Here is a 12,700-nt window from a genome sequence, read left to right as displayed (position 1 = left end):
AAGAAAGTGAGTCACTTTTTACAACATTATGTCTACGGATCGGAGCGTGGAATGCCAGATCCCTTAATCGGGCAGGTAGGTTAGAAAATTTGAAAAGGGAAATGGATAGGTTGAAGTTAGATATAGTGGGAATTAGTGAAGTTCGGTGGCAGGAGGAACAAGACTTTTGGTCAGGTGATTACAGGGTTATAAATACAAAATCAAATAGGGGTAATGCAGGAGTAGGTTTAATAATGAATAAAAAAATAGGAGTGCGGGTTAGCTACTACAAACAGCATAGTGAACGCATTATTGTGGCCGAGATAGACACAAAGCCCATGCCTACTACAGTAGTACAAATTTATATGCCAACTAGCTCTGCAGATGATGAAGAAATTGATGAAATGTATGATGAGATAAAAGAAATTATTCAGGTAGTGAAGGGAGACGAAAATTTAATAGTCATGGGTGACTGGAATTCGTCAGTAGGAAAAGGGAGAGAAGGAAACATAGTAGGTGAATATGGATAGGGGGGAAGAAATGAAAGAGGAAGCCGCCTTGTAGAATTTTGCACAGAGCATAACTTAATCATAGCTAACACTTGGTTCAAGAATCATAAAAGAAGGTTGTATACCTGGAAGAATCCTGGAGATACTAAAAGGTATCAGATAGATTATATAATGGTAAGACAGAGATTTAGGAACCAGGTTTTAAATTGTAAGACATTTCCAGGGGCAGATGTGGATTCTGACCACAATCTATTGGTTATGAACTGCAGATTGAAACTGAAGAAACTGCAAAAAGGTGGGAATTTAAGGAGATGGGACCTGCATAAACTGAAAGAACCAGAGGTTGTAGAGAGTTTCAGGGAGAGCATAAGGGAACAATTGACAGGAATGGGTGAAAGAAATACAGTAGAAGAAGAATGGGTAGCTTTGAGAGGGATGAAGTAGTGAAGGCAGCAGAGGATCAAGTAGGTAAAAAGACGAGGGCTAGTAGAAATCCTTGGGTAACAGAAGAAATATTGAATTTAATTGACGAAAGGAGAAATTATAAAAATGCAGTAAATGAAGCAGGCAAAAAGGAATACAAACGTCTCAAAAATGAGATCGACAGGAAGTGCAAAATGGCTAAGCAGGGATGGCAAGAGGACAAATGTAAGGATGTAGAGGCTTATCTCACTAGGGGTAAGATAGATACTGCCTACAGGAAAATTAAAGAGACCTTTGGAGATAAGAGAACCACTTGTATGAATATCAAGAGCTCAGATGGAAACCCAGTTCTAAGCAAAGAAGGGAAAGCAGAAAGGTGGAAGGAGTATATAGAGGGTCTATACAAGGGCGATGTACTTGAGGACAATATTATGGAAATGGAAGAGGATGTAGATGAAGATGAAATGGGAGATAAGATACTGCGTGAAGAGTTTGACAGAGCACTGAAAGACCTGAGTTGAAACAAGGCCCCCGGAGTAGACAACATTCCATTGGAACTACTGATGGCCTTGGGAGAGCCAGTCCTGACAAAACTCTACCATCTGGTGAGCAAGATGTATGAAACAGGCGAAATACCCTCAGACTTCAAGAAGAATATAATAATCCCAATCCCAAAGAAAGCAGGTGTTGACAGATGTGAAAATTACCGAACTATCAGTTTAATAAGTCACAGCTGCAAAATACTAACACAAATTCTTTACAGACGAATGGAAAAACTAGCAGAAGCCAACCTCGGGGAAGATGTGTTTGGATTCCGTAGAAACACTGGAACACATGAGGCAATACTGATCTTACGACTAATCTTAGAAGAAAGATTAAGGAAAGGCAAACCTACGTTTCTAGCATTTGTAGACTTAGAGAAAGCTTTTGACAACATTAACTGGAATACTCTCTTTCAAATTCTAAAGGTGGCAGGGGTAAAATACAGGGAGCGAAAGGCTATTTACAATTTGTACAGAAACCAGATGGCAGTTATAAGAGTCGAGGGACATGAAAGGGAAGCAGTGGTTGGTAAAGGAGTGATACAGGGTTGTAGCCTCTCCCCAATGCTATTCAATCTGTATATTGAGCAAGCAGTAAAGGAAACAAAAGAAAAGTTCAGAGTAGGTATTAAAATCCATGGAGAAGAAATAAAAACTTTCAGGTTCGCCAATGACATTGTAATTCTGTCAGAGACAGCAAAGGACTTGGAAGAGCAGTTGAATCGAATGGACAGTGTCTTGAAAGGAGGATATAAGATGAACATCAACAACAGCAAAACGAGGATAATGGAATGTAGTCAAATTAAGTCGGTTGATGCTGAGGGAATTAGATTAGGAAATGAGACACTTAAAGTAGTAAAGGAGTTTTGCTATTTGGGGAGCAAAATGACTGATGATGGTCGAAGTAGAGAGGATATAAAATGTAGACTGGCAATGGCAAGGATAGCGTTTCTGAAGAAGAGAACTTTGTTAACATCGAGTATAGATTTAAGTGTCAGGAAGTCATTTCTGAAAGTATTTGTATGGAGTGTAGCCATGTATGGAAGTGAAACATGAACGATAAATAGTTTGGACAAGAAGAGAATAGAAGCTTTTGAAATGTGGTGCTACAGAAGAATGCTGAAGATTAGATGGGTAGATCATATAACTAATGAGAAAGTATTGAATAGGATTGGGGAGAAGAGAAGTTTGTGGCAAAACTTGACCAGAAGACAGGATCGGTTGGTAGGACATGTTCTGAGGCATCAAGGGATCACTAATTTAGTTTTGGAGGGCAGCGTGGAGGGTAAAAATCATAGAGGGAGACCAAGAGATGAATACACTAAGCAGATTCAGAAGGATGTAGGTTGCAGTCGGTACTGGGAGATGAAGAAGCTTGCACAGGATAGAGTAGCATGGAGAGCTGCATCAAACCAGTCTCAGGACTGAAGACCACAACAACAACAACAACAACAACAACAACAACATGTCCCAAAAAAGAATTTAGTATCTTGAGATGGGTGTAGGGTCTCCAATATCGTCAGTATTTTAAGACTAAGAACTTGCCTAGATCTGTTTTTGGTAATTATAAGAGCAACATGTATAAAAAGACATATAATTTGTGTGTTGTTAATTGAAAAGTGAATCACTATAAACACAAGTCCACAGCTCGTGGTCTAGAGCTTAGTGTTGCTGTCTCTGGGTGACGGGGTCTCAGATTCAATTCCTGGCTGGGTCGGGGATTTTCCCCGCACGGGGACTGGGCATTTATGTTGTCCTGATCATTTCATCATCATCATTCGGGAAAATGGTGAGACTGGACAGTGTAAAAATTGACAATTTGTTCAGGTCCTGATAATTGTGTCATTGGGCATACCACGAACCAAACATTGTGATCATACAAGCTCAACATAAATTGTAATTAATGTAATCAGCATGAACAGAATCATCAGTTTTTATTTAGAAGTTAGAATTTTCTGCAATATTTGGTGGGTGTGTAGTTTGCCTCAAATTTGATCAGGTTATGCAAAGGAATTATGAGAAAATTGGAAAACAATTTTATTTTGAAGTAGTAGATGTATCTCATAACATTACATTTGGAATAACCAAGTAGGCAAACCGCAACATCTGAGGAATATGAGGCAAGTATTTTAAAAGAAATTATATTATTCTGTGTGAATAGGACACAAAGAGAGATTTTCATTGCCCAACTTTTCACTCTGTAAATGAGATCATACATACGATACAATGCATAATGGAGGAATTGTAATTCGTCTTTATTTTATATGTCCTCAGTAAAGTAAAATGACATGGAAAGCTGTTTTATATACACTTCCTTCTTTCCATAGTTTCTCCTCAGGTACACATAATCATTAATAATACACAAAGGCCGGCCGCGGTGGTCTAGCGGTTCTGGCGCTGCACTCCGGAACCGCGGGACTGCTACGGTCGCAGGTTCGAATCCTGCCTCGGGCATGGGTGTGTGTGATGTCCTTAGGTTAGTTAGGTTTAAGTAGTTCTAAGTTCTAGGGGACTTATGACCTAAGATGTTGAGTCCCATAGTGCTCAGAGCCATTTGAACCATTTTTTGAATACACAAAGTAGGATAAACCAGAATAAAGTACTGTTTGTCTGAGGATTACGGTCTGTCAAGGCTTATTTGTTACTGCCACTTATGGGTCATGGGAAACAGAACTATTTACTGAAAACAAATAATGATAACTTTTTGCTGTCTTTCATCCTTCAGGAAGTACGAAAACTTTAACATATTTTATACAAATTATTTTAAAAGTATATGTTAGTTATAGCCAAATTATTAATTGTCACAGGGCATGGGTGAAGAGGCTATATGTACAATAGCCAGCAGATGTACACAATTAAGGGAGCTCCGACTTGACTGGACAGATTGCTTAAGGGATAATGACGTCAAATTTATTGTACAAAAACTTGGCCACCAGTTACAAGTGCTTACTCTAGGTGGCAGACTGCTGACAAATGAAGGCTACAAAGTTATTGCAGATTGCAAAAGGTTTGTTGATGTTGATTTGTATGGGATCTGATTGCAGATAAGAGTGGAAATAATATGCAAAATGACAGTGAAATGTCACAATTAGAAATATATACAGCAGATTCTTTATAAAGCATTTATTACATGTTCAGAAGTTCTTAGAGATTGTTTCTTAAATTCATCACATGAAGAAATGGTCCTGTGCCATTTTTAATGCATGATGAAAAAATATCCCTTTGTTGATTATTTTCTTTATATTTGTCCATAAGTACAGTTTGGAAAGATAGAAATAGAGCCTCACACAGAAAGGGTTTTATCGTGAGCATGTGTTGTGACATTTGGTTGACCTGCTGCTTGCCAGTGAAACTTCCTTTTCATTGTAGTGTATGTGTGGTGTTACGTATTGACAAGACAGAGATTTTAGGCTTAATACTACTATTACACACAATTTGTTTAACAGAAAAGGGATTATGCATTTTATTTCCCTTTTTGATTCTGAATTGTCCTCTTTAGTAAACCTGTTTTTCCAAAGAACAATTGGAAGACAGCTCATTATACAAGAAGTTTGAACACCAGATAGGCAATTGAAGAAGTAGTGATGGTTGTTACTCATATATAAACTTTCTGTGCTGGAGTCAAATCACAGCATCAAAGGAAGGGCAGAAATGTACATACATGGAGAGAGAGAGAGAGATAAACAGGCAGAGAGAGTATGTGTGTGCTTTTGTACCAGAAGAATTTATACTAGTTTAATGAAAAAATAAGACATTGCCTATTTTTTTTTTATATAGTTTGCATCCAGTTACCGCAGGTTTTGTTGGTGTGCTATAATATTTGTTATTGACACATTTTGACATTGGTAACAATAGTGAATACTTGCTTTATTATTAGCTGTCAAAAAGGCTACATACACTTGACATTTTTTTACTTGTAGAAAAAAATGGAATACAGAATTTGCACTTAAGTTCACTTTAAAAGTGTTATGAATTACAGCACCACATTGATAATTTTTATGATACTTTTGGTGAATCAGCTGTGAGTAAAGTATGAATTTTTAAGTGATAAGAGCAGTTCCACAAGGGCTGTTCAGATATTGAATGTATTGCTCTGGATATCTGAGCATGCCAACAACTAATAACCACATAAAAGAGTGAAGAAAATTGTTATTGCTGAATCCTAATCAGAGATGTTTCTGATGATGCTGGCATGTCATTAATCTCAAGCTAAACATTTTCAACATCACAATATCTCACTTGAAGTTAGTTAGTTGCATGTTCCACTGATCAATCGCATGGTATGATTTTCCAAAAAGTTTGTGCTACAGAATTTACTTTGCACATCCATCGCTATTTCTAGCAAACTGTACGTAGTACATGTAGTATTCTTATTACTATTGTAACTAAATGCTCTGCCTAAGCATTTTATGGAAAGTCATTGCCACTGCCCTTTACAGGAGGTGAATTTGATGTGTGAACTAACAAAAAAAGTGTGATATGTGCACACTGATCTGATGAAACAAATAAATGCATTACGGTAATCATTTTCTGACTTGTTGGTATTTAAAATAATATATCAAATTATACAGCACAATATAAATTCTTAATTTGGTATTTAAACTCCAGTTGCTCCTGTGTTTTTCTGTACTTGTGCCACTTTCATATCTGGTAATGATTCGTGTATGAATAAAAACTCTGTTATGTATCATGTTAAAATGGACTGCATCAGTAACTGGCTGAAAAAAATCAATGTGCATGATATAGGAATATGAAAACTGCTCTTACCATGTTGTGACTGTCTTAACAATTAATGATTGTTTTTTTTTAATGTAAATCCAACATAGAGTGCTTAGCATGACATATAAATCTATCTACAAGAATTATGAGTTTTAAACAGTAGTTACACATTGTCACTGAAATATTTACTTTTATCTTTTATGTCACTTAAATTGTTTCATGAGACATTATATTTGCATCCAAGATTAAGTGATTTGGAGCAGCATGTAGCTAGTTGGCACTTAATGTTAGTCAAATAACCCAAAAAAAAATTTCTAATACACAAACATTAGTGGAACAAACTGCAGTTTGTTTGCTTTTCAGCTTTAAACACATAATTAAGTTCAACAAAATCATTTTATGTGTAGATGTGGAAGCCTTCCACAAACAAACAATTTTGGATTCAACTTTGTGTAGGATAGTCATCTAACCTGGCACAATTTCCAACGAAATGGCCTGTGGTCTACACTTGCTACAGATACACATTGCTTTAGCCTACAGTTTCTATCAGAGTATTATGTTCCACGTGCAACCTGACAGTATGTATCTAGGAGTCTCTGTATTCAGTAGATCCATTTGCTTAAAGTCTTGGTGCTGAAAGTTGACTGCTAATGGAAAAAGACATCTCAAAAGATTAAGTCATTTTGCTGGCTGGTCAAGAAAATTGTGGTATTATAAAATGTTGACAGTATGCCTGTCCTATTCAATTTATGTCAAAACACATGGAAGTAGAAAGTTGCAAAGTGCTGAGAGCCATATAGTTTGGAGAACTTTATAGTGCCAGTCTCTCTCATTGTAGTGTTCAGCAGCACTTCAGTTTATTGCTATCAGCACTGTACAGTAAAATAGTATTCTGTCACACTATACACCAGCGCTAATGGTGCATCATGTAGGTCCTGTGCATTGCTTCCCATATCTCATCTATGGGCCTTTTAAAGATGTCCACCCTCATCTTTACTTTTCCTATATGACTAATTGATAGTTGGCAATATGCCAGTGTCTGCATCAGGTCATGCCTGAATATTTTGAGCATTATATGTATCTGACTCTCCAATACAGGTTGGACTAGTTATAGTATTGATAAAATGATGTGAAAAATGGTAACAAGAGGCTTCTATGTTTGAAAGATCTGATCAAAGGAATGATGTGATTTGGGCAAGCCGTACTGCTAGTTTGCTTTTTTTTTTTTTAGTTTACTTCTCTGAAAAGTTATGGCCATATTGCCAGTAAACTGAAATTTTATTTACTTCATGTGACTGTGTTCAACAGATGGACAGTTTTACTGTTTTGTTGGTATCAACACTACTTGACTGCACAGAAAAAGAGTATTCCATCACATTGTACACCAGCCCTATTGGTGCATGGTTGTGGTTGTCTGTTTGTCGTATGATTTTTTTTTTCTTTCTTTCTGGGAACTGTGAAGTTGCATGAAGACATGGTAAAAAGGCAAACAGTTATTTCTCTGCAAATTGGTCATTGTGTTTTTAACAGTGTTAAAAAGAGATTCTTCCCCCATGAACCATGGACCTTGCCGTTGATGGGGAGGCTTGCGTGCCTCAGCGATACAGATGGTCGTACCGTAGGTGCAACCACAACGGAGGGGTATCTGTTGAGAGGCCAGACAAACATGTGGTTCCTGAAGAGGGGCAGCAGCCTTTCCAGTAGTTGCAGGGGCAACAGTCTGGATGATTGACTGATCTGGCCTTGTAACATTAACCAAAACGGCCTTGCTGTGCTGGTACTGCGAACGGCTGAAAGCAAGGGGAAACTACAGCCGTAATTTTTCCCGAGGACATGCAGCTTTACTGTATGATTAAATGATGACGACGTCCTCTTGGGTAAAATATTCCAGAGGTAAAATAGTCCCCCATTGGGATCTCCGGGCGGGGACTACTCAAGAGGACGTCGTTATCAGGAGAAAGAAAACTGGCATTCTACGGATCGGACCGTGGAATGTCAGATCCCTTAATCGGGCAGGTAGGTTAGAAAATTTAAAAAGGGAAATGGATAGGTTAAAGTTAGATATAGTGGGAATTAGTGAAGTTCGGTGGCAGGAGGAACAAGACTTTTGGTCAGGTGATTACAGGGTTATAAATACAAAATCAAATAGGGGTAATGCAGGAGTATGTTTAATAATGAATAAAAAAATAGGAGTGCGGGTTAGCTACTACAAACAGCATAGTGAACGCATTATTGTGGCCAAGATAGACACGAAGCCCACGCCTACTACAGTAGTACAAATTTATATGCCAACTAGCTCTGCAGATGATGAAGAAATTGATGAAATGTATGATGAGATAAAAGAAATTATTCAGGTAGTGAAGGGAGACGAAAATTTAATAGTCATGGGTGACTGGAATTCGTCAGTAGGAAAAGGGAGAGAAGGAAACATAGTAGGTGAATATGGATTGGGGGGAAGAAATGAAAGAGGAAGCCGCCTTGTAGAATTTTGCACAGAGCATAACTTAATCATAGCTAACACTTGGTTCAAGAATCATAAAAGAAGGTTGTATACCTGGAAGAATCCTGGAGATACTAAAAGGTATCAGATAGTTTATATAATGGTAAGACAGAGATTTAGCAACCAGGTTTTAAATTGTAAGACATTTCCAGGGGCAGATGTGGATTCTGACCACAATCTATTGGTTATGAACTGCAGATTGAAACTGAAGAAACTGCAAAAAGGTGGGAATTTAAGGAGATGGGACCTGCATAAACTGAAAGAACCAGAGGTTGTAGAGAGTTTCAGGGAGAGCATAAGGGAACAATTGACAGGAATGGGGGAAAGAAATACAGTAGAAGAAGAATGGGTAGCTCTGAGGGATGAAGTAGTGAAGGCAGCAGAGGATCAAGTAGGTAAAAAGACGAGGGCTAATAGAAATCCTTGGGTAACAGAATAAATATTGAATTTAATTGATGAAAGGAGAAAATATAAAAATGTAGTAAATGAAGCACGCAAAAAGGAATACAGACGTCTCAAAAATGAGATCGACAGGAAGTGCAAAATGGCTAAGCAGGGATGGCTAGAGGACAAATGTAAGGATGTAGAGGCTTATCTCACTAGGGGTAAGATAGATACTGCCTACAGGAAAATTAAAGAGACCTTTGGAGAGAAGAGAACCACTTGTATGAATATCAAGAGCTCAGATGGAAACCCAGTTCTAAGCAAAGAAGGGAAAGCAGAAAGGTGGAAGGAGTATATAGAGGGTCTATACAAGGGCGATGTACTTGAGGACAATATTATGGAAATGGAAGAGGATGTAGATGAAGATGAAATGGGAGATAAGATACTGCTTGAAGAGTTTGACAGAGCACTGAAAGACCTGAGTTGAAACAAGGCCCCCGGAGTAGACAACATTCCATTGGAACTACTGATGGCCTTGGGAGAGCCAGTCCTGACAAAACTCTACCATCTGGTGAGCAAGATGTATGAAACAGGCGAAATACCCTCAGACTTCAAGAAGAATATAATAATCCCAATCCCAAAGAAAGCAGGTGTTGACAGATGTGAAAATTACCGAACTATCAGTTTAATAAGTCACAGCTGCAAAATACTAACACAAATTCTTTACAGACGAATGGAAAAACTAGCAGAAGCCAACCTCGGGGAAGATGTGTTTGGATTCCGTAGAAACACTGGAACACATGAGGCAATACTGATCTTACGACTAATCTTAGAAGAAAGATTAAGGAAAGGCAAACCTACGTTTCTAGCATTTGTAGACTTAGAGAAAGCTTTTGACAACATTAACTGGAATACTCTCTTATAATTCTGAAGGTGGCAGGGGTAGAATACAAGGAGCGAAAGGCTATTTACAATTTGTACAAACCAGATGGCAGTTATAAGAGTCGAGGGGCAAGAAAGGGAAGCAGTGGTTGGGAAAGGAGTGAGACAGGGTTGTAGCCTCTCCCCGATGTTATTCAATCTGTATATTGAGCAAGCAGTAAAGGAAACAAAAGAAAAATTCGAAGTAGGTATTAAAATTCATGGAGAAGAAGTAAAAACTTTGAGGTTCGCCGATGACATTGTAATTCTGTCAGAGACAGCAAAGGACTTGGAAGAGCAGTTGAACGGAATGGATAGTGTCTTGAAAGGAGGATATAAGATGAACATCAACAAAAGCAAAATGAGGATAATGGAATGTAGTCAAATTAAATCGGGTGATGCTGAGGGGATTAGATTAGGAAATGAGACACTTAAAGTAGTAAAGGAGTTTTGCTATTTAGGGAGTAAAATAACTGATGATGGTTTAAGTAGAGAGGATATAAAATGTAGACTGGCAATGGCAAGGAAATTGTTTCTGAAGAAGAGAAATTTGTTAACATCGAGTATAGATTTAAGTGTCAGGAAGTCGTTTCTGAAAGTATTTGTATGGAGTGTAGCCATGTACGGAAGTGAAACATGGACGATAACCAGTTTGGACAAGAAGAGAATAGAAGCTTTCGAAATGTGGTGCTACAGAAGAATGCTGTAGATAAGGTGGGTAGATCACGTAACTAATGAGGAGGTATTGAATAGGATTGGGGAGAAGAGAAGTTTGTGGCACAACTTAACTAGAAGGAGGGATCGGTTGGTAGGACATGTTTTGAGGCATCAAGGGATCACAAATTTAGCATTGGAGGGCAGCGTGGAGGGTAAAAATCATAGAGGGAGACCAAGAGATCAATACACTAAGCAGATTCAGAAGGATGTAGGTTGCAGTCGGTACTGGGAGATGAAGAAGCTTGCACAGGATAGAGTAGCATGGAGAGCTGCATCAAACCAGTCTCAGGACTGAGGACCACAACAACAACAACAACAACAACAACAACAACAAAAAGAGATTGTCAGCTCTGCAGATTTCCAACATTTTGTTTATTGCTCTTTCAATTAATCACACTGAATGGGTCAGAGTACCACATGTCCTCTTTGTTTGCTTTCAGATTTACATCATTTGCCAAGTTGTATTGACACGACTTATGACTCTCATGGGATCTGCTATAATGTCACATAATATTCATTTTTTCCTTTAGTATGTAAAACCTACTCCTCCTGTCAATTCATAACATAACAGTCCCCTTCATAAATTTAGGGTGCCTAGCAAGTTTATCTGCACCAACAATTTGCATTACGCTGGAATTGAGCAACAATTTCAGATATTTACAGTCCCAGTTAGGAATGAATCTAACACATAGTCCTATAGGTATTAAGGATTTGGTTCCTATGTGAACAATATTCAGGAAGATCTTATAGGAGGTAGCCCCACCTGGCATGTCCTGGGGTAATAAAAAAAAAAAAAAAAAAAAGATGTTAAGGTGCTCTCTGTTTGCTACAACTGATCTGCTCTTCCATTAGATGCTATCTCTCAGAGCCAAGACTTTAATGACATTGATCAACGAGGAGTAGTGAAAGTGTCACAGTCCCTGCATTAGCGAGCTGTGGTTTTGATGTAACCTGGCACCACTGGACCATACCTTATCAGGTAACACATGGAATATGATCGACTGATCGAATTTGTAGGCCAATGCATTGTGCAGCTGACAATAGATATTTCAGTTGTGAGGTGAAGTGACTGGGATGTGGAGGTCAATGATGTAAGTATGAGCCTATGTCAGTGTTCACTTATACCGATTATATTACTGCTAACAAGATTCACAGTTCTAATAGTATACCTCTAACATGGTCTTTATCCTCAAATATTGTATTCTTTCTTGTTGGAAGCTGTAGAACACAACATACTTTTGATTTTAATCACTAGTTGGTTTATTTTCCAGATAACCTGAACATGCATTGTTTACAAATGACGATTCCTGTATACCCATCGCCCCTATTTTCCATATAAAGCAACCATATATTTAAAAATATGAAAGATATTTGGCAGCCATATTGCATGTAAATATTTAACCTCATGACATTCATTCATCATGTTCTGTAGATTTCATCTGGAAGCAGAAGCTTTAGGGATTTGGGAATGAGTCAACAAGGATAATAGATTCATTTCACACTGTTCTTTTCTGTGTATCCTTTATCTAATGTATCTTGTATTCAAGGAGGGACCATTAACCAAATTCTTCATGCACATTGTTATGTATAATTTAATTACAGGAAGTAAACTGCGATTGTGTTCAAGCAAATTTTGGTTGAATTATTATCTTCCTTATTTTAATTTTCAGTATTTGCCAATACAAGAGTGGATTGTGAGTTAACCTTTTTCAGTATCACAACAATTTACTCCACTCTTTAGACCTAATTTCTAATGTACTGGTATAGAATATTTTCTCAAAAGAACAAACAACTTTTCACACAGTGTGAGGTATTGAAGATATTTGCGGTGTACGTAATAACAACATTAACACACCATTTACAATAGAGCTCTTCTTATTTGACATGTACAAACCTGTGTTCTTTGCCCACAGGTAACAACATTGTTTAGCTGGACTTCAGTAGTTTATTTTTTGCCAGTCACTGAACTTGTTCAAGATAAACAATAGCATGGTGACAAAAAGTCA

The 12,700-nt window shown here is 37.8% G+C and overlaps 2 protein-coding genes across 4 annotated transcripts in view; both read left to right on the top strand.

The window, feature by feature from the left end:
* The window catches only part of LOC126236615 (uncharacterized), a 206,682-nt gene that overhangs the window by 29,525 nt on the left and 164,457 nt on the right, over positions 1-12,700 (top strand). The window lies entirely within an intron of this gene.
* LOC126236614 (F-box/LRR-repeat protein fbxl-1-like) overlaps positions 1-12,700 on the top strand; it is a 119,746-nt gene that overhangs the window by 85,242 nt on the left and 21,804 nt on the right. For both annotated transcript variants that reach the window (XM_049946053.1, XM_049946052.1), the window contains exon 8: positions 4,261-4,460. In XM_049946053.1, coding sequence (XP_049802010.1) covers positions 4,261-4,460 — 200 coding nt within the window. The remainder of the gene's footprint in view (positions 1-4,260; positions 4,461-12,700) is intronic.

This window comes from Schistocerca nitens, chromosome 2 (assembly GCF_023898315.1).
Source record: "Schistocerca nitens isolate TAMUIC-IGC-003100 chromosome 2, iqSchNite1.1, whole genome shotgun sequence".
Lineage (NCBI taxonomy): Eukaryota > Metazoa > Arthropoda > Insecta > Orthoptera > Acrididae > Schistocerca > Schistocerca nitens.
Note: the sequence above shows the minus strand (reverse complement) of the source record. Positions and strands in the feature narration are given on the sequence as shown.